Source organism: Sceloporus occidentalis, unplaced genomic scaffold (assembly GCF_023333645.1).
Source record: "Sceloporus occidentalis isolate IW3139 unplaced genomic scaffold, rSceOcc1.0.p SCAF_4, whole genome shotgun sequence".
Lineage (NCBI taxonomy): Eukaryota > Metazoa > Chordata > Lepidosauria > Squamata > Phrynosomatidae > Sceloporus > Sceloporus occidentalis.
The window spans coordinates 147,386,405-147,409,803 of NW_028316984.1; the positions used below are offsets into that span (position 1 = coordinate 147,386,405).

At 41.8% G+C, this 23,399-nt stretch overlaps 1 protein-coding gene across 3 annotated transcripts in view; it reads right to left on the reverse strand.

Moving 5' to 3' along the window:
- Positions 1 to 23,399, reverse strand: part of PAK6 (p21 (RAC1) activated kinase 6) — a 60,321-nt gene that overhangs the window by 15,918 nt on the left and 21,004 nt on the right. For 2 of the 3 annotated variants that reach the window (XM_089521964.1, XM_089521965.1), the window contains one exon: positions 9,162 to 9,791. In XM_089521964.1, coding sequence (XP_089378090.1) covers positions 9,162 to 9,791 — 630 coding nt within the window. The remainder of the gene's footprint in view (positions 1 to 9,161; positions 9,792 to 23,399) is intronic. The other variant, XM_089521966.1, reaches the window with a different exon arrangement.

The following is a 23,399-nucleotide window of genomic DNA, read 5'->3' on the forward strand; positions in this document are numbered from 1 at the left end:
CAGAACCAGTGCTGGCATTTCAAAAGTAACCAGAATTCTTTCCTAAATCACTTAAGAATATCCCAGTACACATGGCAAATTTGAACAGATCTCACCCAGCTTTAAAACAGAATATAATACAGGCCTGACAAAACAACTGACATACCTGCAGGAAAAATACAGTCTCTTAGTAAAGGAATTCATAGATCTCTGAATGATTGTCAGTTTATTACACCATGGCTTAAAATACTTCAAGATTACTGCCTAAATCTACTTGTTATTACCAACTAGACAGACATAATGAATCAATGGAATGTACATAAATGTTTACTTAGCAAGTTCCCATTGATTTAGCAGGTCTACTGTAGGTGGGAAACGCAGTGTGGAGTAGTGATTTGAGTAGGACTCTGGGAGAACACTGTTTAACCTCCCCTTAGTCCATGGAAACTCACTGGGTAACCTTGGGAAGTCATACTCTCTCAGCCTTGGAGGAAGTCAATGACAAACTCTTCTGAATAAATCTTGTCAGGAAAACCCTGTGATCACCTTAGGTTAATCATAACTTGGAGGCACACAACAACAATTCTAGATGAGACTAACAACTGCATTTACTGGGAGATTCTTAAGTGCTTTTAAGTTGCTGCAGTCAACTGAACTGTGAGTTATGGTGACCCTATGAAACTACAAGAAAAGAGATTCTACCTGAACATTAGGAAGAACATCCTGACAGTAAGAACTGTTTGACAATGGAATACACTGCCTCAGAATATTGTAGAGTCTCCTTCTTTGGAGGTTTTAAAACAGAGGCTGGATTGTCATCTGTCAGGAGTGCTTTGATTATGTATTCCTGCATGGCAGGGGGTTGGACTGGATGGCTTTGTGGTCTCTTCCAACTCTACGATTCTATGAATGAGGGCCTTCATGAGATTCTATTAATAGCCCTGCTCAGGTCTTTAAAACACAGATATGTGACAACTTTTATTGAGTCAGTCCTCCTGCAAATGCAGTCTTTCCCAAACCTTATTGTCTTTTCTAATGAATCATGTTCACTCATGATATAAGTAAAGTTCATAGTTTTATTATTCTTATCTTTATCTTACAACTAACTTGTTGTGGTGTACATCAGATATAACTAGGGACTACATCTACACCTAACTCTATTACAACTACCCTGTGAGGTAGGTCAGGGGAAGCCTGACCCACAATTAAAAATGAATTTCATGGCTGGAGGTGGATAGTTGTGGAGGAATTCAAATCAAGGTCTCCCCAGTCAAAGTTAATGTTTCCATTGCTGCATCACACTTTCTTCATGGCATATTCACAAGTATCACTTATGCCCTGCCATAGTTATGGCAAACAAATAAACATACCAGTAAGCAACATTTGGGCCTTCAAAGCTGGAATAGATTATGCCAGTGGTTAGTGGTTTAGGAGAAAAGACAGCCCCTGACTTGAACCTTTTTTAGATTAAGAAAAATGCTGTGCTCCTGTAATCTAGAAATTTGTGGTATACAGTATTTGTAAAGAGGAGTGGCTTTGAAATCTGATAAAATAAAAGGAAGGGGAAGTTTTCTGTTCTCACAGCACCTGGACTCCACCTAGACTATACACAATAAATTATCTTGAATAAACTTTTATTTTTACTCTATTGACCCCAGTGTAAACATATAAGGTATTGCAAATTTATTTTGCATAATGCATTGCAAGTAGGACACACACAGAAAAGAGAGAGAGAGAGAGAGAGAGAGAGACACACAGAGAGTGTGAGTTACAAGTAAATACATGCTGGAATTTATTTCCCCATCATTTACTTGCACCACCCTTCCATTCCAGCTCAGACATGTTTCTGGCGGAAAACTGTTTTCAAGCCTCCAGCTTTATTTTAAAGATATTTTAAGTAACCATCCAAAGAAGCCTGTCTTTGGTTGAATCTACACTGTAGATCACAGTTTGATACCACTTACATTGCCATGGCTCAGTGCTAACAAAATTCTGGGATTTGACTTCTCTGTCAGAGCAGTCTGGTTCAACAACAAAATGTAATTCCTAGAATTCCACAGAATGGCACCACGACAGTAAAGCAGTGTCAAACTGCATTAATCTTGCAGTGTGGCCACAACATAGATATAGGTGACATACATCTAACAAATCCCCCATCTACTAAGTTTTCAAAACAAAACAAAAATTAAAAGTAGCACACAGATGTCCAGACGGACATAGATTTTAGCCAGAACTATTCATTTCCAAGTCAGTTTATCTGTAAATGTGCATTTCCCCCATTTGAAACTGCAGTACTTTCCTTTTCCTTCTTCTTCAATAACATGCTTTGCTGACAAAAGAGGGCCCGAATCATCATCCAATTTAAATAGCCATAATTTTCTTGAAGGAAGTTGATTTATGATTCCTGTTCTTCCACTCTTCCTTCTTAAGTGAAAAGGCACACAGAATGAACTACCAGTGCAGCCTGTGGATGCTCTGCAGATGGCTGAGGTGCACAGGTTAGGTCAACAGCAGCAAGCCATCCATTTTGGCCTATCTTGCTTACCACTTACAATCCATTCTTGCTGGGCTCCAACAAAATGTCATTTACAAAGACATTTGGAGGCAGTTTGACATGATGGGCATCCAACTGGATTTTCTTCTCTCACTTGTTCCAGAACAAACTTTGTCAGTCATTAAGCAACCAGTTAACTCCGTAAGGCCCCATTCCCACTGGGCATATAAAGCGTCATATTTCGCTGCGATTCTGACTCGGATCTTTTTTCTGAGTCGTATTCAAATCTGGTCCCTCGTTCCCGTTACGAAAGGGTGCAAATGGACTCAGGTTTTTTGACCCATGTTCTTGTTCCCATTGAAATTTTCTCCATTGTAATTTGAAGTGGACTTTTTTACTCCCTGTTCCCATTTCCCTTCCGGAACCTCTTTTTTTTAAAGCAGCTGTCAATCAAGTGCCTAGGTGCTTGATGTCACAGTGACGTCAGTTGCTTCGATGCATTTTGACACAGGCTATTTTTGTTCTCGATTCCCATTTGTGTCTTTCAAACCTGTTTTTCTGTTTTGTTTTGTTTTTAAGCAGTCAATCAATCGCTTAGGCGCTTTTCTCCTCTGGGAAAGGGAGAAGGAGCCTCCATCCCCCCAAGTCCCTTTGCCTCCCAAGCTGTCATGTGTCTTCCCAGAGCCCCTCTGGGAAAGGGGGAAGGAGCCTCCATCCCCCCAAGTCCCTTTGCCTCCCCCATTGCTCCCTGGGCTGTCTGGGGGGGCGATCGAGCAGACACATATAAAAAGAAAAAGGAAAATGATAGTTAAAAAATGGTTTTCAATGGCTCTCCTCACACGTTGAATTATGAATGTGGAGCAGGGGGGAGGTTGCAGGGGGGCATAATCTGTTTACCATGTTTGGAGGTCAATGTAGCAATTTGCTGTTTGGACACCCAACAGAGTGCCTAGGCGATCAAAAGCTTAATTTTAAAAAAAATAAATTTGTCTACACATGCGATCACTTTACCCTACTTCCCACTCCACCGGGGGAAAAACTACTGTATGCGAATGGGGGGAAGGCGCCGATAATGCAGGAGAGAGAACAAAGCGGATGACACCCCCAGGCAAGCCCCTTGAGCACCGCTCCTCCCATCCCCAAGTTCCCAAATCGGACACCCATGTCATTCCCATTCATTTGCCCCAGATTGGACACAGGGGGTGCAAGAAAACCCTCCGGAAAAGTGTAGTCAAATTAACTTGTGCTCGACCCCCCCCCCCCCCCCCGATTCGGGTTTTCCCTGGAAAAATTGATTACATGGAGATCAGATCCAAATTCCAATGAGAATGAAATCGGCGTAAAGAGGATCGAATGGGATCAAATGGGAATGATTCTTCCATAATCCTAGTCTTGATCCGCTTTATAAACCAGTAGGAATGGGGCCTAAGAGTAAGACTCCTTCACAGGAATCTCTAATATTAAAGACTGCTTTGTGTTTCATTGACAGCCCTCCAAACCTCAAACAGAGAACCAGACTGAGGTATGGATGGCCAGGGAAATGAAGACATTCTGAAATGGGTTTAGAAATTGTGCCTTTCTTTTCCCCTACCTTCATGCTTTACAAAAAGATATAGGCTTAAAAAGCAAATGATGGCCACACAGATTTCTTGGCTGTTAATCCCAACTATAGCCTCTCTCTCTCTCTCTCTCTCTCTCTCTTCTTTGCGAACAAAGATTCAGGAAGGGCTCATTCCACGCTTTCTACAAGCGCGTTGATGACTAAAGAGGCCAATTCGAGATAAACAAGTCCGGTTGCAGAAAGCACAGCAGAAAGTCTCCTTAGGTGATGTTTCCGAGTTGTGGTTCTTTCTGCGCTGTAGTTTCTCTTCAAGACTTGTTCAGCGTGAGCTTTCAAAAAAGGCTTCAGCATCATGGATAGTGCGTCTCCATGCCTCCCGATGCAAGGCCAGGGCCAACCATTGCTGGTGATCAATTTGGCCGAGCCTGAGGTGTTGTTTCAGGAAGTGCTTGTATCTCTTCTTTGGAGCGCCCCTCTTACGCTGACTCGTGGCAAGTTCACCGTAGAATACTATTTTGGGGAGGCGATAGTCCTTCATCCTAGAAATGTGTCCTGCCCAGCGCAGCTGCGTCCTCAATAGCATGGCCTCAATGCTAGTGATCCCTGCTTGCTCAAGGACAGCAACATTTGTCACATAGTCAGTCCAGTGTATATTTAGAATTATGTGTAAACAGCGCTGATGAAAGCGTTAGAGGAGTCGTAGGTGTTGGCGATAGGTGACCTATGTTTCAGACCCATAAAGGAGAATAGACAGTACAATGGCTCTATACACACTGATTTTTGTGCTTCACCTTTGGTGTTTGTTACTCCAGACTCTTTTGTGAAGCCTTCCGAATGTACTATATGCCTTTGCTAGTCTGTGATCAATCTCTTTATCAATCTTGGCGTCTGAGGAGATGATGCTTCCCAGGTAGGTGAACTGCTGAATGGACTTAAGCACAGATTTGCCTACAGTGATGTGGGGATGGTAGTGTTCTTCCTGAGGTGCCGGCTGGTAGAGAACTTCCGTTTTCTTCAGACTGACTTCCAGCCCAAAGAGCTCTGCAGCTGTAGCAAAGCAAGATGTTAGGCGCTGCAGAGCTGCTTCCGTGTGGGCAACGAGGGCAGCATCGTGAGCAAAAAGCAGCTCATGGACTAGATAGTTTAGAGTCTTAGTGCGAGCCCTCAGGCGGCTTAAGTTGAACAGGCTACCATCAGTACAGTAGCATATATAAATGCCGTCTTCTTCTTCGAGATCTGCCCTAGCCCTTTGGAGCATCACGCTGAAGAAGATTGTGAGTAGAGTTGGAGCGAGAACACAACCTTGTTTCACACCACTAGTTATTAGAAAGGGCTCAGAGAGAGCGTCACCATATCTGACTTGACCTTGATGGCCTTCATGTAGCAGGGTAATCATTTTGAGGAATTTGGTGGGGGGGGGCATCCTAGTCGTTCCAGGATCTGCCACAGACCTTTTCTACTCACAGTGTCGAAGGCTTTGGTGAGGTCAACAAATGTTACATAGAGTCCTTTGTTCTGCTCTCTACATTTCTCTTGCAGTTGTCTAAGGGCAAATACCATATCTGTAGTGCTCCTATTAGCTTTAAAGCCACAATAGCTTTCAGGAAGAAGTTCTTCTGCACCAGCAGGAACTAATCTGATCAGGAGTACCCTTGCAAGGATTTTTCCAGCGATGGAGAGCAGCATTATACCTCGATAGTTTGAGCAATCGGATTTTGCTACTTTTTTCTTATACAGGGTGATGATGACTACATCTTGGAGATCTGATGGCAGTACATCTTTTTCCCAGCAACTCACAAGGACCTCGTGGAATTTAGCATGGAGTACATGACCTCCATGTTTCCAAGCTTCAGGTGGAATTCCATCAATCCCGGCAGCCTTGCCGTTTTTCATCTCTTGTATGGCCTTAAGGGTTTCTTCCAAAGTGGGAGCTATGTCCAATTCATTTTTCATCGGTTGATGTGTCATATGTTGAATAGCTGAGACTTGGACTACTCGGTTGGCACTAAAAAGGCTTTGGAAATGTTCAGCCCATCGGTTCAGAATGGAAGCTTTATCTGTAATTAGTGTTTGACCATCTGTACTGTATAGGGAGCTTCGGACCTGATATGTAGGTCCAAACACTGCTTTAAGAGCTTCGTAAAATCCTCTGGAATCACCCAGATCTGCACAAGGTTGTGTCTTTTCTGCTAAATCGATCCACCACTTGTTCTGAATGTCACGGAATTTTTGTTGGAGTTGACTACATGCGAGGCGAAAGGCTGCTTTTTTTACATGGCAAGATGGCTGGGCGAGGTGTGCCTGGTGAGCAGTTCTCTTCTTTGCCAACAGTTCCTGGATCTCTTGGTTGTTTTCCTCAAACCAGTCTTGATTTTTCTTGAGGGAGAATCGTAAGGATTCTTCCGCAGATTGCAGGATGCTGTTTTTGATGTGTTGCCAAAGCACTGTAGGAGAAGAGTCTACAGGATGGTCTTCAAGTTATGTTTGCAAATTTGCCTGGAAGTTGTCTCTCATGGCAGCATGTTGAAGATTGTTGACTTGGAGTCTCTTCTTTGGGATGCTACCTCTCTGAGGTTTAAACTTAAAATGAAGATTTAGTTTACATCTTACGAGGGAATAATTTGACATTCTGCACTGGGCATCACTCGGGTAATTAATTTGTTTTATTTTATTTATATACCGCTATTCCAAAGATCATAGTGGTGAACAGCAAGTAAGCTAATTAGCAAGTAAGCTAATTAATTAATTAATTAATTAGTATGACAGACATCGCAAATATTTCTCTGGTGCATTAGGATATAGTCAATGAGGTGCCAGTGTTTGGATTGGAGATGCATCCAGGTTGTCTTTAAGCTATCTTTCTGCAGAAAGATGGTGTTTGTAATAGTCAACTGCTGTTCTGCACAAAATTCTAGCAGGAGGCGTCCATTATCATTACAGTTTCCAACACCATGCTTGCCTAAAACACCTTTCCAGGCTTCGAAGTTCTTTCCTACTCTGGCATTGAAGTCACCAAGGATAATGATTTTGTCTTCTGCAGGGACTTTTTGTATAAGGTGGCGTAGGTCTGAGTAGAATTTGTCTCTACAGGGTCAGCTTGCATAGTTGGGGCATATATACTGAAGAGAACAACGTGTGGCAGGCGTAAGGAGATAATGCGACTAGAGTGTCCTGTTGGCAACGTTTCAAGTTTGGAGGCAATGGAGTTTTTAATCATAAAGCCTACACCTGAAAGGTGTTTTTAAGTTTTGGGTTTGCCAGACCAATAGAGTGTGCAGCCAGCACCGTGTTCTTTAAGGCTGCCTTCCTCGTGGAGACGAACTTCACTAAGAGCAGCGATGTCAATGTTAAGTTGTGACAGTTCATGGGCTATTAGAGCAGAACGACACTCAGGACAATTAAAATGTCCATATATAAAATCACATAAAATATACTCAAGTTGAAAACAGACTAAAAACCCACCTGCTCCACAAAAACACCCTGCTATGCATTATGTACAGAAAGCCTGCAGACATAAAAATATTTGTACTTGGTGGTGAAAGGCCAGTAGGGAGGGGGCCAGCATAGCCTCCTAAGGGCATTCTAGAAGGTGGGACCAGCCACCAAGAAGGCTCTCTCTCATGTCCTCACCAGGCGAGTCTGTGATCTTGATGGGACCGAGAGAAAGCCTCCTCCTGCAGATCTTAGGGCTTTTGCAGATTCATATGTGGAGATACAGTCTCTCAAATAGCCTGGACCCAAGCCGTGTAGGTCTTTGTAGGTCATGACCACCACTTTGAATTGTGCCCGGAAATGAACCGGTAGCCAGTGGAACTGCTTTAACAAGGGAGTTATATGCTCCCTGTAACTGGACCCAGGGAAATGGACAGAGGGGGGTATGTTCCTGTTGGTTTACAGGACCTCTCAGTGGCTTTTAATACCTTTTACCATGGTATCCTTCTGGGAAGAGACCCAGTGTGATGTAGGGATCTGGTTGTTGGGCTAGAACTATGAAGACCAGGATTCAAATCTCCACTTACCAATGAAAACCCACTGGGTGACCTTGGCCAGATCACACTCTCTCAGCCTTGGAGGAGGTCAATACCAAACCCCTTCTGACAAATCGTGGCAGGAAAACCCCATGATAGTTTGACTTTAAGGTCACCATAAATTGGAAATGACGAAAGCACACAACAACAAAATAATCCTTCTGGTCTGCTTCTCTGGGATGTGGCACCATTTTACAGTGGTTCTAGTTCTTCTTGGAGGATCAAATTCAATCCAACTCTCTTTCTCCTTTCAATCTAACTCCAGGGAAGTTGTTTCAGTGCTAAACCAGTGCTGTCAGTAATGTACTAGACAAGGGCAAGCAAATAAAATGGTATCAGAAACCATGAGAGACTAGCAGGACCAACACACTCTTCCTGTCCAGTTCCCTGCATAGGTCATCCACCAAAATGACCAAAGCTGTCTCCATGCCATAGCCAAGTCTGAAGCCAGACTGAAATGGATCTAGGTAAACCATCTCATCCAGAAAACCCTGGAGCTGGTAGGCCACCACTCACTCCTGAAACGTATTCTAGGCATTTTTACAGTAAAAACCTTCCCACAGTGATGTTTTTTTTCTGCATAAGGAAAAATACAGGTACTCTGAACTCTTCCCTCTAAAGCTTGCTAACATGGAGCCTTTTGTTCACAAAGAACATTGGAGGGGGTTGCATTTCTAAATAATCGCATTAGAAACATACATTTTCAAACAAAGGTTGAGAGGCTAAAACAATAGACTCTGTTTACATGAATACTAATACAGATCACTGTGACTGTACATATACATGGATTTTTTTAGTTTGTTTCCTTTGTTCCCTTGATGCCTACCTTATGAGAGACAATATAGGTGTGGCAACAGGATATATCCACATATACCATGCATGAGTTAAGATGTGTTTGTGATTTAACACCAGTGCCTGTTTAGACCAGCAGCTATTTCATTTTTGTAATGCAAGCATATTATCCTGATATTACTGTTAACCTTAATCTGTTAGAAGCTCCAGTCATATTCACCTCCAGAATGGCACTGAATCAGGAAGCAAAACTCTAAAGCTTGAAAGATAACAATCTAGTTAACTTTCATGCACCAAGTAAACATACCTTTATCTGCTGGTTGTTTCCAGGTTTGTTTGTGGTGCTGGAAGAAGGGAACATACTTCGCATTAGTCTTCGCTTCAAGCTGTTTTCCCTTGATTTGGAACCAGGACTGCCTTCCCCAGGTGGCCTTGAATTAGCGTGGGTCCCTTGGTAAGCCGGAGGATAGCGCTCCTCTGAGTTTCTTCTCCCTCCAGTGTTTTCTTGGTTTACTGTAGGAACTGGGATGTATTGCTGGTGCTGAAAACTTGAAGGGAGTGGGACAAAGCGGCTATTTGTGCCATGGAATTCTGATGGGCCAAGGGACTGAGCTTTCATTACAAGGCCATTGGAATGAGCCTGGCCATCCAACATGGGTTTATAATCTGGCCACAAGGTCTGCCTTCTAGATGACTTGGATCCACCATTGCAGTTGAGGTAGTTTCCATATTTGTCTTCCCAGTCTGGTTCAGCACACTGTAAGTACATGTCAGTAGGTCCATCTTCACCCAGAAGTCCCAGTGACTGGGCTCTTCTTCTGCTCGTTGGGCTCTTCCCCCTCAGAGTGTTAGAACTGATTAGAGAGAGCTTTTGGATATCATTCAGTATCCCGGAGATATATCCTTCCACTTCAAATGTACTAGCTCTCACAATCTTCTACCACAAAAGAGGAGGAGAAAGAAGATAAACAAAAGGGAAAGAAGAAAAGTTAGTATATTAGGAACTCCAAGTATTTATTAATGTGGGGATTCTCAGTACCAACCTGGTGCATGGGCCAAGAAACATTTCTACAACTCAGGCCTAAATACAATTGCTAGTTCCAATCAAGAGCAGACCCAGTGAACCACTGAAACTTGCATAAGAGATGACCTACCAAGTTCTAAGTAATTCAGTAGTACTACTAGTAGATGCAACTTTAAAAAAACCAGACCCAAAAGTGATGCGAAGCCTACTTTTCAGATTTCATATTGTAGGTTTGGGAGGGCTTGGAGGATCTGTAACTATACTGTTCAACTACTATGATTTGGCATGGACAGGCCTGATTAATCATTTGCCAACTCACTTTTTCATCTGCTTTTAAAATGACCTATTTTAAAAGCAGATGAAAAAGTGTTATGGCAGATGATTAATCGGGCCTGTCCATGCCAAATCATAGTAGTTGAACAGTATAGTTACAGATCCTCCAAGCCCTCCCAAACCTACAATATCAAATCAGGAAAGTAGGCTTCTCATCACTTTTGGGTCTGATTTTTTTTCTCCTCTTCCCACCTCCTCCTTTAGCCCTCATCTTACTTCAACTGCTGCAAACTGAGTTCAAACCAGATATGTAGTTTGCACTCAATTAACTCAGCAGGGAGGGGAGAGAAAAGGAAGGGGTGGAATTTTGCCCTTCCCAGTAGGCTCAGACAAAAGCAAACTCTCCTACCTTGTGCGCTCTTCCTCATTAATTACTAATGCCATCTTGACCATGTTCTGATGATGCTTGGCCACATGTGTTCCAGTTTTCTGTGAAATATTGTAGAATATGTCTATAACATGTTTCCACACAAAACTGGCACTCCTAAAAGCTTCCAGATGTGAAAAAATAATCAGGAGCGGAATGTTCTTGGGGCCACATGTAGTCCACCGGTTGTATTTCCCCCACCGTGGCCCATTCTCATTTTCACAACACTGAAGTGCTAAATATTTGCTTCTATATCTCACTTGAAATAGAGATTTAATAGAAAAATCACATTTTGCTTTACACCTAATGTCCTTAAACTCAGCTGCCAGATATGTTGGACTATAACTCCCTCCTCAGACAGGATGGCCTTTTGGGTGGTAGTCTAATACAACTGGGGGCATGAGGTTGGAAAAGGCTTTCTTACTTGATTTGGAAAAGGCTCAGCTCTACCTGAAAACAGTACAGTTGACCCTCTGCATTTGCAGCTTTGATTTTTGAAGACTTGATTATTCATGGATTTGATTAATAAATTCTCTCTAGGTCTTCCAGTGTGACTCTATGGTCAATATCCACCAGACGTTGTATGGGATGATCTAGAGATTATTAGGGAAGTGTTCTCTCAGGTTAAAAAAAACTAGTGGTTTTTTAATTTGTGGTTTTTCCACTTTCGTGGGAATCCTGTGCCCCTAACTCTATCAAATGTGGAGGGCCCACTGTATTGTACACAGGTGCTATGAAATCATTTTCATACTAAACATCAAAACAAAGCAAACATACACCAAATGCATGGACTTGTGACCCTTGCCATTACTTTTAACTAGCTATTTGATTCAGCCTACAGTCTTTTTTTGTCTGTCTGCTGCCTCTTGTTGAGGGATACATTGAAATGCTGAGGTGAAAATAATCTGTAACACTAAGTCTGTGATAATGATAGCGTTATGTTCTAACATGTTAGCTCAACAGACAAACTCAGACACAGTAGGAAACTGGCCCCATTCTGAGGCAAATCATATTTGGGGCCATGTGAAGATTATGCTGATTCTCATAGGCAATATCCACAACTTGGCTATCCAAGACTCCTACCTCTCCTGCATTTATCAACCATGCAGCTAAGTCAGCTCATTTACTTAGGAAGTGAAAAACGAAGAATCTATTAACTAACATCATCTATTTCTCCACAGGGAGGCTCAATACAATGCCTATGCCTTCCCTTGGCACTGTTCCCAGCCAGTATGGGGGAAATAATTTTTTCCCCAGAGAGAAATAGAATTTCTTCTGTTTGCTAACAAATGAACACTTTCATAAAAGACATGCTGAATTAAATGCAGCAGTGAAAAGAGACATGAGTCCTGACTAATGTCACTTAAGGATGCAAATCATTAAAAGGCAGCATAGATAAAGTTGAATACTACCTGAGTCATTCACACATGCATGTATGGTAATTGATAAAATAGCAGAAAGTGCTGGCACATCCCATTTGATAAGCAGCATGTTAGATGCTGCTCAGAATTCAGCAGCATGAAGCATAGTTTGCCGTGTGGTAAACCGAGATGTAAAGCAGGGTTTTACTCAATTGTAGATGTTCCATTCATGTCAGTGCAGTCTGAAAGGCTACCTGGTGCATAGCTGAAATGGCTACAAGCACACTAGGGTCTATTTTATACAAATGTTTTACCATGTGGAGCTGAGCTCATTGGGCAAGGTTTAAAGTGGTCACCACATTGCTGACTGCAGATGTAAAAGGTCCTTTGCAACAAAAGCAAAATGGTAAACCCTAGTCACTCAAAGAATCCTTATGAATGCCAAAAACTCTCTTCAATAGTAAAATGAGCACTGTACACATTGATCTTAATCTTAGTCACATGGGCAAGATATATCCTTGAATATGGTCCCTGCTGCTACAAATGTTAAATTTGTGCAGCAGCCACATAAAGTGAATTTCTGAGTTAAAACACAGTGTGCATGAAGCATGGCACACTAACACAAACCCTCCCTTGAATAATAGAACCTTGAAGTTGGAAAAGGCTGCAACTTCCTGCCACGCAGGAATACACAACTAAAGGATTCCTGAGAGGTAGTCATCCAACTTCTGTTTAAAGACCTCCAGAGCAGGGTAGTCTGCTACCATCCAAGGCAGTCTATTCCACTGATGAACAGCTCTTACAGTAATAAAAAGTTCTTCCTAAAGAATCTCATTTCTTTTCCATGATTTGTGTCCTAGTCTCTGGAGCAGCAGAAAACAAGCTTGCTCTATATTCTGTGTGACATCCATTCAGATGCTTAAAGATGGCTACCATGCCACCTTCCAGTCTTCTCTTTTCCAAGCTATATGTACCCAATACACTATGTCATTCCTTATAAGGTTTGGTTTCCAGACTACTGAATATTTTAGTTGTCCTTTTCTGTATATGTTCAATACAAATATCCTTGTCAATATCCTACTTGAACTGTGGCACCTAGAACTGGAAATACTATTCTATGTGAGATCTGACCAAAGCAGAATAAAATGGTACCACTAATTCTTCTGAATTGTGATTCTCCTTTAAAACAAAGCATGCATGCCTTGTTTCATTCCAGGCATGGTTTGCCACAGCTAGATGACCTGATTTCACTGGCACTAATTTTCTCAGGTCCATCTTAGGGGCCAAATATGGCCCAAAATGGATGGATTGGGGCCATCCCAGACCTGCTCGCCCCACAACCGTGGCAAGCACATGCCACAGCCCCAACCTGCCCTGCCACTGGCCTAAACTCTTTGGGGTGGTAAAGGACTGCCTTAGGCAGCCCTGGTGCAACCCCAGGGTGGCTTCAAGCCGCTCAGGGGCATGTAGCATCAAAACACCATACGCCTGGATAGGCTTTATGCAGCCCCTGTTTGATTGGCTGGGTGGCATCCAGGCAACTTGGGAGCATGCAGTGTCAAAACGCTACACCCTCAAGCTGCCTGAAAGCCAGCTTTTACAACCAATATGTTTCAGCTGTTAGATATGAAATAGTTTGAGCAGGCCCCTGTCTCTATTACTTTGAAGATTGCTCCTTGCTTGCTTCACCTTCCAAAGGAATTATGTGCACTCTGTAGGCACCTGGCTGTGCTTTAAACCAAATGCTAAACTTATTTAGGAACTGTATCCAAGTAAAGTTAGACATTACTATTTATTTTCTTTTTGTGCAGCATCTTACTTTTTCAACTGATTTATCTTGAATCATTTAATTAAATCTTGCATTAGAAGCTTGGGGGCAGGGGTGACTGAATAGGCTTTTCTTTGCTGACAAGATCTGTTTCACCCATATGCCTAAAGCTACTTTGTTATTTAGGAAGTGAAATGAATCTATTAACTAAATGCAAGATGGAAGTACAGTATGGACCTTTCTAAAAAATATTACAAACTGGAATTTCAACATGTTAAGACTGAGATTTTAGAAATGACATGGGTGGTGTCAGCTTTTGATTACTGAAAAAATAAGTGTCTCTCAGTCTGTTTTACCTTGCAAGAAAGTTGGGGATGTGTGCATTTCATTCCTCGAGATGTCATCTCTCAGTGACACTTAGCTAAGCATGTGCTCTGCCTTGTCTAAAGGTGTGGGATTTGAGGAGGCTTTCTGATCATATGAATGCTTCCTGTCGCACATCTCCTCTGTGACTGCTCTTTCATACATCCATATCATTAATTGATGTTGCAGCTATCAAGTGACACACATTTTTTTGTGAAGCACAACAAAAGGAGGGAATACAAGACCTGATTCACGAAACTTATAAATACAAAAATTGACATGGCAGTCACGGCAGGATAAAACTGAGCTTCAGTGTTGGGCTCTGAACAAGAAACACTAGAGTCACTTCTACTCTTATTACACCAGGAATTCCACAGCAATGTGTTTTGCAATTATTTTATTGATTGTATGTATTTTAGTGTTATTATGCAGCTGTTTCTTAATTAATCGTTCAGGCTCTGACTGGTTTTAAGAATTTAGAAGGAGAGGGGGAAGACTGGGTTTCAGTGTTTGCTACTAATGCAAACAGTAGTGTTGAAATGGCATCTGACCTTTGTTATATTATTGGTTTGTTTACACCAATGGTAATTAAATCTCCTTCAGTGAAAAAACTAATAATGCCCAACTTACACATCTGTTCACATCTATTCACATCTGTTGTACATTTAGTGCTACAAAATTGCATGGACTATATATTTATTATATATGGATAAATCTTTGTTTCCATTTACTGGAAATAGGCATTGTTGTTGTTGTTGTTAATCTTATATCCCGCCTTTCTCCCAATACAGGGACTGCATTAATTTATATTACATACATATATAATTTTACTTATTTACTTCCTGACTCCACCAGTGTGTTATTTACAAAATCTTTTATGGACTCACCTAATGTCAGGCCTCTGAAACATGTGTACTCCTTCAAACTGAACACAGCCTACCTGCCAAGTACAATAGGGCTTAACAAGCTTCCCTTCCATGCTGCATGTCTGGGACCTTAAAAGGGAGACCTTCCAAACATTTGGCATACTACAAGACTAGTGAACATGGTGGCCTAAACCCACATGAAGGAACCTCTTCAACACATATCCCATTTACTGGCTCACCCCTTGTCAAGGCAGATCCTATGTTGTGATCAGGAAATGATTATTTTAGATCCTCAACAATGATCCTTAGATAAGACTCATTTTACATATACAGTATGTATGAAATCTCAAAGCTGCTTAATCTATTACCCATCTAATAAATATGTCTAAAACCGAACTTGAAAGGCTGCACATTATTTTGTGACTTACGGTTGGCTGGATAAAGATATGGCATTGATATAAATTTTTGTGTGTCCTGCCCATCTACCAAACTGGGGATTTTATCAAAAAAGGAGATAAAATTAGTCTGGCATGACATGTTTTTGAGAAACCCATGTTGGCTTTTTGCAATTATGGCATTTCTTTCTAAATGCTTATACAGTCTCTGTTTAATTATCTGCTCTAGAATCTTTCCTGGTATTGATGTCAGGCTAACAGGACAGTAATTATCTGGGTACTCTTTTTTCTCCTTTTGAAGATGGAGATTTCCTCCAGTCCACTGGGACTTCTTTTTACCAAGAATTCTCAAAGATTATTTTGTGAGAAGACTGAGGCAAAGAAGATATTAAGTAGTTCTGCCTTTTCTCTGTCCCTGTTAGCATTTTGTTGTCTTCTCCACACAATGGCCCTATCATTTCCTTCCTTCTTCCTTTTCCAACAACATACTCCCCCAAAGCCCTTTTTATTGTTCTTAACCTCTCTAGCAAGCCTGAGCTCGTTCTGCTCTTTAGCTTTTCTGGCTTTCCCTACACATGCTAACTACTTGTTTGAATTCCTCTCTGGTGAATTCCCAATTTTTCGATTTCTTATACATGTCCCTTTTTAAAACTTATGTCAGTTTAAAGTTCTTTAGTAAACTATCCTGTTTTCTTGAGACACCGCCCATCTTTCTCCCTCACTGGAACTGTTTAAAACTGTGCTTCAGTATCTCCCTTTTGAGAAACTTCCCATCTGTTCCTGAACTCCCTTCTCTTTTAGTATTCCTGACCATGGGATTGTGATGAACTGACTTACAAACCAGCCAATCAGAAGCCAGAGATCCACTAGCCAATCAGGTGCTGGCTGAGGAGTTTGAACATTCCGCTTGGCAGTTGGTTTGAGTCAGTTAGGGTTTAGAATCCTGAGAGATGAAGCTGGAGTTCAGTGGGGAAGATAGTTAGGATTAGAGACTGAGGGAACAGTATTTTGATAATAGACCAAGGAAGACATTTTTTGTAGACTAGGATTGAGATCATCTCAGATTTGGGAAGTTCTTTTACTTCCAAGTTGATACAAAAACTATGGGAGGTCTGTGGGGTTAAACATTTGACCACATCAGCTTATCACCCACAAGGGAATGGATTAGTAGAGAAAATTTAATGGGACACTGGTCAACATGATTAAAGCATATACCACAGAAAACCCACAAGACTGGGACCTCAAGTTACAACATTTACTATTTGCCTATCGTGAAGTCACACAAGAAAGCTTAGCATTCAGTCCATTCGATCTTTAGACCTTCTTAGACACGAGTGGGAAAATACAGTCGAAAGAGAGCCAGAAGATGTGGTATCCTATATCCAAAACTTGATGATGTCCCTAAATCAAGCATTACAAAGTGCCGGGGAAAACTTAAAGACGGCTCAAGGTCGACAGAAGTCGTGGTATGATAAAAAGGCTTGAATCAGAGAGTTCCTGCCGGGAGATGAAGTTTTACTTCTGCGAACAACAAGAAGAAACAAACTACAATATGCCTGGTCCAGTCCATTTCAAGTGACAGAGAAAATCAATGACATAAACTATATAGTGGACTTGGGGGAGGAGATGGAGTGTAAGTTTGTACACATGAATATGTTAAAGCCCTATCACAGAAGAGAAAATCTAGTATTATACGCGGTTAAAGAGACTGAGAATGATGGGATTGCCATTCCCAGTTGGAGACAGGAGAATGGGGGAAACGAAAAGATAGAAGCGATTACTCTTGACCCTTCTCTCACTCCACAACAACGAAAAGAAGTAATGCAGGTGTTAACGAAGTTTAAGAGCATCTTTTCAGATATGCCAGGGAGAATAAATGGGATAGTCCATCATATCCACACAGGAGAAGCAACACCTATTGCTACTTCCCCGTACCGTGTTACTGGACCTTTAGCAGATAACATAAGTGATGAAATAGATACAATGTTAACGATGGGGATTATTGTACCATCACAGAGTCCTTGGGCATCTCTGGTAGTTTTGGTGGAGAAACCCGACCATACTATTAGGTTTTGTGTAGATTATAGACAGTTAAACAAAGGCCTGTTACAGACTGCCAAAATAAAGCTGCTTCGGGTCTCTTTGGAGGTATGCTATTTAAATGATGCATGGGTCCTAAGAGTCCGGAGGTCGCGCCAAAGCCACACTCTATTTCTAAGCACTGGAGTGCAGCTTTGGTGCAACTTCCGGATTCTTTGGGTGCATGCATCATTTAAACAGCATACCTCCAAAAAGACCCGAAGCAGCTTTATTTTGGCAGTCTGTAACAGGCCAAAGTCACCCAAACTGACACCTATCCTATGTCCAGATCCGAGCATCTAATCGAAAAGATGGGACGGGCTCAGTATATCACCACCCTGGATTTGACTAAGGGATATTGGCAAGTGCCTATGTGCCCTAAAGACCAGTTAAAAACTGCCTTTATTACACATAGGGGATTATATGAATTTACAGTGTTGCCATTTGGATTAAAGAATGCACCCTACACTTTCCAAAGATTGGTGGACAACATTTTAGCGGAGTTTAAACATTGTGTGGTAGCCTACATTGATGATATCGGTATCTTCAGTAACTCTTGGGGGGAACATATACAACATCTCGCTAAGGTACTGAAAAAACTGAAAGAGAGTGGAATGACTGTCAAAAGTTCAAAGTGTCACGTAGGGAAAAGAGAGCCGATATTTAGGCTATAGTGTGGGTAGCAGGACCATCAAGGCAGAAACTTCTAAAGTAGAAGCCATAGTTAACTGGTCCGTCCCTACTTCAAAAAAGGTGTGTGGTCATTCCTGGGATTGGGAGGATACTATAGGAAGTTCATTCCAAATTTTAGCAATACTGCCAGCCCATTATCCGATTTAACCAAAAAGGATAAGCCTGCTAAAGTTCTCTGGTCAGCAGAATGTGATAGTGTGTTCACGGAATTGAAACTTCTGATGACCACGGCTCTGGTTCTGATGGCTCCGGATTATACCAAGGCTTTCATAGTTACTATGGATGCCTCTAATGTTGGTCTGGGTGCCGTGTTAAGCCAAGAAGGGGAAGAGGGTCAGATCCATCTGATCTTATATATAAGTAAGAAACCCTTACCTGGAGAAAGACACTTAGCCACAATAGAAAAAGAATGTTTGGCTATAGTGTGGGCTGTAAATAAACTTAAGCCATACTTGTTCGATCACTCTCCCTTGTGTTGGTTGAATCAGACGCGGGGAAATAACAGCAAGTTATTACGATGGAGTCTTACGTTACAGGACTTTGACTTGGCCATTCAATATGTCAAGGGTAAGGAAAATGTAGTGGCTGATGGTCTCTCTAGACAATTTGAAGAGGGGTAAAAGAAGAGAGACAAGGTTTGTAAACAGGTTGATATGACAATGTATATAAGTGACATATATATGTATATAGTGACGATGTTTACCTGTTGTTTATATAATGTTATATATAATGGGTAAGTATAATAATAACTAAGAGTTCCTTGGCCCATATAACTGTTTGGTTATGTGTGTCAATGAACCTATTAAAGGGGGGAGGTGTGTGATGAACTGACTTACAAACCAGCCAATCAGAAGCCAGAGACCCTAAGCCAATCAGGTGCTGGCTGAGGAGTTTGAACATTCCACTTGGCAGTTGGTTTGAGTCAGTTAGGGTTTGGAATCCTGAAGGATGAAGCTGGAGTTCAGTGGGGAAGATAGTTAGGATTAGAGACTGAGGGAACAGTATTTTGATAATAGACCAAGGACGGGTCTGTTAGGTCCAGAGAGGGACAGTATTAGTTCTGGAGAGTCTAGAGGAGAGACTCAGTGTAACCAGACTCAGAAAGAGGGGTTTGGGTTACATAATTTACATAACTCGCCGGCTCCCCTGCAGAGGATGCCACCCGCCCACCTACCACCTGGGCATGAGCGGCCCAGAGGACTCTGCCTTGCCGCCGGAGCAGTGTTTTTCGAAGGGGAGGGGCCGGTGGGAGCGGCTTTTTTTAAATCCGGCTCGCCGGTTTCCCTGCAGAGGACGCCACTCACGTCCCTATACCATCAGGGAGGAGTGCCAAGGACAGTTGTCTGGTGCCGCCGTTTCAGATTCTCAGGAGGGAGGGAGACTGAGGAAAGGGTGTGTAGCTAGTATTGTCAGGAGATTGTTGTCCTGATTGTTTTTTCTCCTGTGTATTGTGTATCGTATTTTTAGACTGTTTTATCGATTTTGATTGGATTTAATGACGGATTTTAATGATGTATAGTAGTGTATGGTTTTATATGAGGGATTTTTTTGCTGTTAATTCTTATTTATAATCTGTAACTTGTCCTGTAATGTATTTCTACTATTGTTTTGTAAACCGCCGTGATCGCAGGAATGGCGGTATATAAATAAAATTTCAATCTATCAATAATTTCTTGAGTGATAGTATAGCCTGTGCGGCTGAGTTCTTATTGGAAAGTTAAAACCAGACTTGTATATACGCAACAAAAGAAGACATAGTAATAACTTCATGTCAAAGTTACCTTTGCCTATTCTGTGTTAAAATAAACGTTTATTCTTCTTTAACTATCTACTTGGCCTGTGATTTAACATCCATCCACGCTACTGACCTATAAAAACCCACAGGGGTGTTGGGTCACAAAGAAGGAAAGAATTGTGAGGTGGTGGGGAAATGTTACAGGGATCACCCCAGTATTTCCCTAAGTTTACTGAAATCAGCTTTCCTAAATTCTAGAATGTGAGCCTGACTATGCCTAGCTTCTCCTTTCCACTGTATAACAAACTCCAGAACATGATCACTTCTACCTAATGATCCCACCACTTCCACCCCATTAACCAGGTCATCCCTGTTGGTAAGGATCAGATGTAAAACAGCTGATTCTCTTGTTGCCTCTTCCACCTTTTGGACAATGAAATTGTCTGCCAGCCAAGAAAGGAATTCTTGGCTGAGTTTTACTTCCAGCAAATATCAGCATGGTTGAAGTCACCCATCACTACTACATCTCTCCTTTCTGTGTGTGGTCATCTGTTCTAGAAAGGCATCATCCAGTTCCTCAGTCTGTCTTAGAGATCTGTAGGAGACTCCCACAATGATATCCCTGTTGTTTCTTTCCCATTTAATTTTTATCCAGATGTTTGCTACCTGGTTTCCACGATTAAAGTCCTGGATCTCTTCACAGATGTAAACATTCCTGACATATAATGCTCTCCTCCTTTCCTGTTTGTCCTATTTCTCTATAAAAGGTTATACCCCTCTATTACTACATTCCATCCCACCAGATTTCAGTGATGCTTATTATATCATATTTGGTTTCCTGTGCTAGGAGTTCAAGTTCATGTTGTTTATTTCTCTTGCTCTGTGCATTCATGTAGAGACATCTAAGATTATGGGACATGCCCCACAATGCCTATGAGCCTTATCACACTAGATGAATCCTGCTCAGAAATGGGATTTTAAAAGTAAAAAAAAAAAAGCCTGCAAATTCAAGTGGTTTTTAAAACGCGTTTGCACCAAACAGCAATAACGCAAAAATAAAGTGAACAGAAAGTGGACAAAAATGACACCTTTTTACTTTCAGGAAGTTCCCGGAAGTAAAAAGATGTCATTTTTGTCCACTTTTCATTTGCTTTATTTTTGTATTATTGCTGTTTGGAAGAAATGTTTGGTCCTTGAGCTATTTGCCTTGTTCTCTCTATAACCATTTTACTATTTTATGTCCAGCCCTTGATGAACCCTTGTGCTCCAGAATATTGTCTCCCTTCTCCTCATAATTCAGTTATGATCAATATTTTTGAGATTGTTGGCAAAATGTTTCTGCCAACTGGCATGAGGTGCAACCCATCCCTTGCCAGAAGCCCCCCTCCTGAAACCAAAGGCCATGACATCTGCTATTTTTGTTTACAATAGGTTTATATTTCTTTTAAATTTTATTATCATAGAATCATAGAATAATAGAATAACAGAGTTGGAAGAGACCACAAGGGCCATCCAGTCCAACCCCCTGCCATGCAGGAACTCTCAATCAAAGCATCCCAGACAGATGGCCATCCAGCCTCTGCTTAAAGACCTCCAAGGAAGGAGACTCCACCACTCTATGAGGAAGTGTGGCCTGTTACAGACAGCCAAAATAAAGCTGCTTCAAGTCACAGTGGAGGTATGATGTTTCAATGATGCATGCATCCTAAGAGTCTAGAAATCGCACCAAAGGCACATTCCAGCCCTAAGGACTGGGGCGTGGCTTTGGTGTGGCTTCTGGACTCTTAGGACGCATGCATCATTGAAACACCATACCTCCACTGTGACTCGAAGCAGCTTTATTTTGGCTGTCTGTAACAGGCCTGTGTTCCACTGTTGAACAGCCATTACTGTCAGGAAGTGCCTCCTAATATTGAGATGGAATCTCTTTTCCTGCAGTTTGCATCCATTGCTCCGTGTCCTGTTCTCTGGAGCAGCAGAAAACAAGCTTGCTCCCTCCTCAATATGACATCCCTTTAAATATTTAAACAGGGCTATCATATCACCTCTTAACCTTCTTTTCTCCAGGCTAAAAATCCCCAGCTCCCTAAGTCGATCCTCATAGGGCATGGTTTCCAGATTGTTCACCATTTTAGTCACCCTCTTTTGGACACGCTCCAGTTTCTCAATGTCCTGTGTGTAAAAGAGTTCTAGAGGGCTAGAAAGCTTGTACACTGTTGTATTATCTTGAGTTGGCCTAACAAGGTCCTGCTTCAATATAAATTTTGAAAATGTTTCTTGCAAACAACACCTGTGCTTCCTCTCCTGACTTTTTGGTTCCATATAAAGAGGAGGCCAGCTCCCACCTGCAGAAAGAATGGGAAGATAGCCTTGTCCCAGTTTGCCCCAGGTTCTCCCTAAATTTCCAAAGAGGAGGAGAAGCCAGATTACTCCAGGCAGTTCTCTTAACATCAGCTCCTAACCTACTCCAGTAACAGCTGCTTTGAGACGTAAGAGATTCCTGCTTCTAACAATGTCCTGGTATGTATGGCAGTTCCAGAGACTCCTTTCTAGGGGAACAAACACACTTCTCCCAAGAGCTTCTCCAGCTCTCTCAGCCTACTCCAGATGGAGGAGACTCTATTAGGGGCAATTCTAAAATGGGAAGAGGAAAACTAGGGTAGATTATTCCTCTTTTGCCCTGGTCGTATATCAGTTGACTTCTGTAGACACACATTTGTGCTGCACTTATTTGCTTTTTGCTAACACACTTCTTGCTATATTTCTGCAGAAAAGCAAAAAAGATGGAGAGTATTACACACCTTCCAATATTTCACAGAAGAAAACCGAGACACATGTGGAGAAGCAATATCAGAATGTGGTCAAGTTTGCAAAACTTATTATAAGAAAGAACACACAAGCTAAAAGAAGCTGCGGCAGTTTGCTTTTCCCTGAATCTACTGGGAAGGGCAAGATTCCACCCCTCCTTTCCTTTCTTTTACCTCTCCTGAGTTAAATGAATGCAAACTACACTGATCAATTGACTGACTGACTGAATTTATACACCATCTTTGTCCCGAGATGAAATCCAAGAAGGAACTTTTGCACTTTGAAATCAGTTTGCACCAATGGAAGAAAACTGAGGACATAGGAGGGAAATGGAAGGAAGAAAGAAAAACTGGGACATTTTAAAAGCAAGTGAAAAAGTGGGATGGCAGATTATTAATTAGGACTGTTCTTGCCAAATCAGGGTACAGAACTAGCTGTAACAAACTCTCAGCTCAGCAAGGTGGCTATAAGGAATATTAGTGCCAAGTTTTCAAGCTTGGCTGCACCTCCTCCATTACCCACTTCGCCTCCCCCGTCCCTGGTTTCCTGTTCAGTGCTCATGTCATTGCTGGAAGTGCCATCTGGAAGCACCCTAATTATTACTTGATTCAACTGCAGCAAAATAATGCTAGTACTGCCTGTCCTTTTTCCAACTATAACACTGAAATAGGTTATTGCTGAACACAGAATGACATCCTTTCTGGAAGACTGTTTTGTGACCTCCTCTTTTGTCATAGTATGTGCTACTATAGA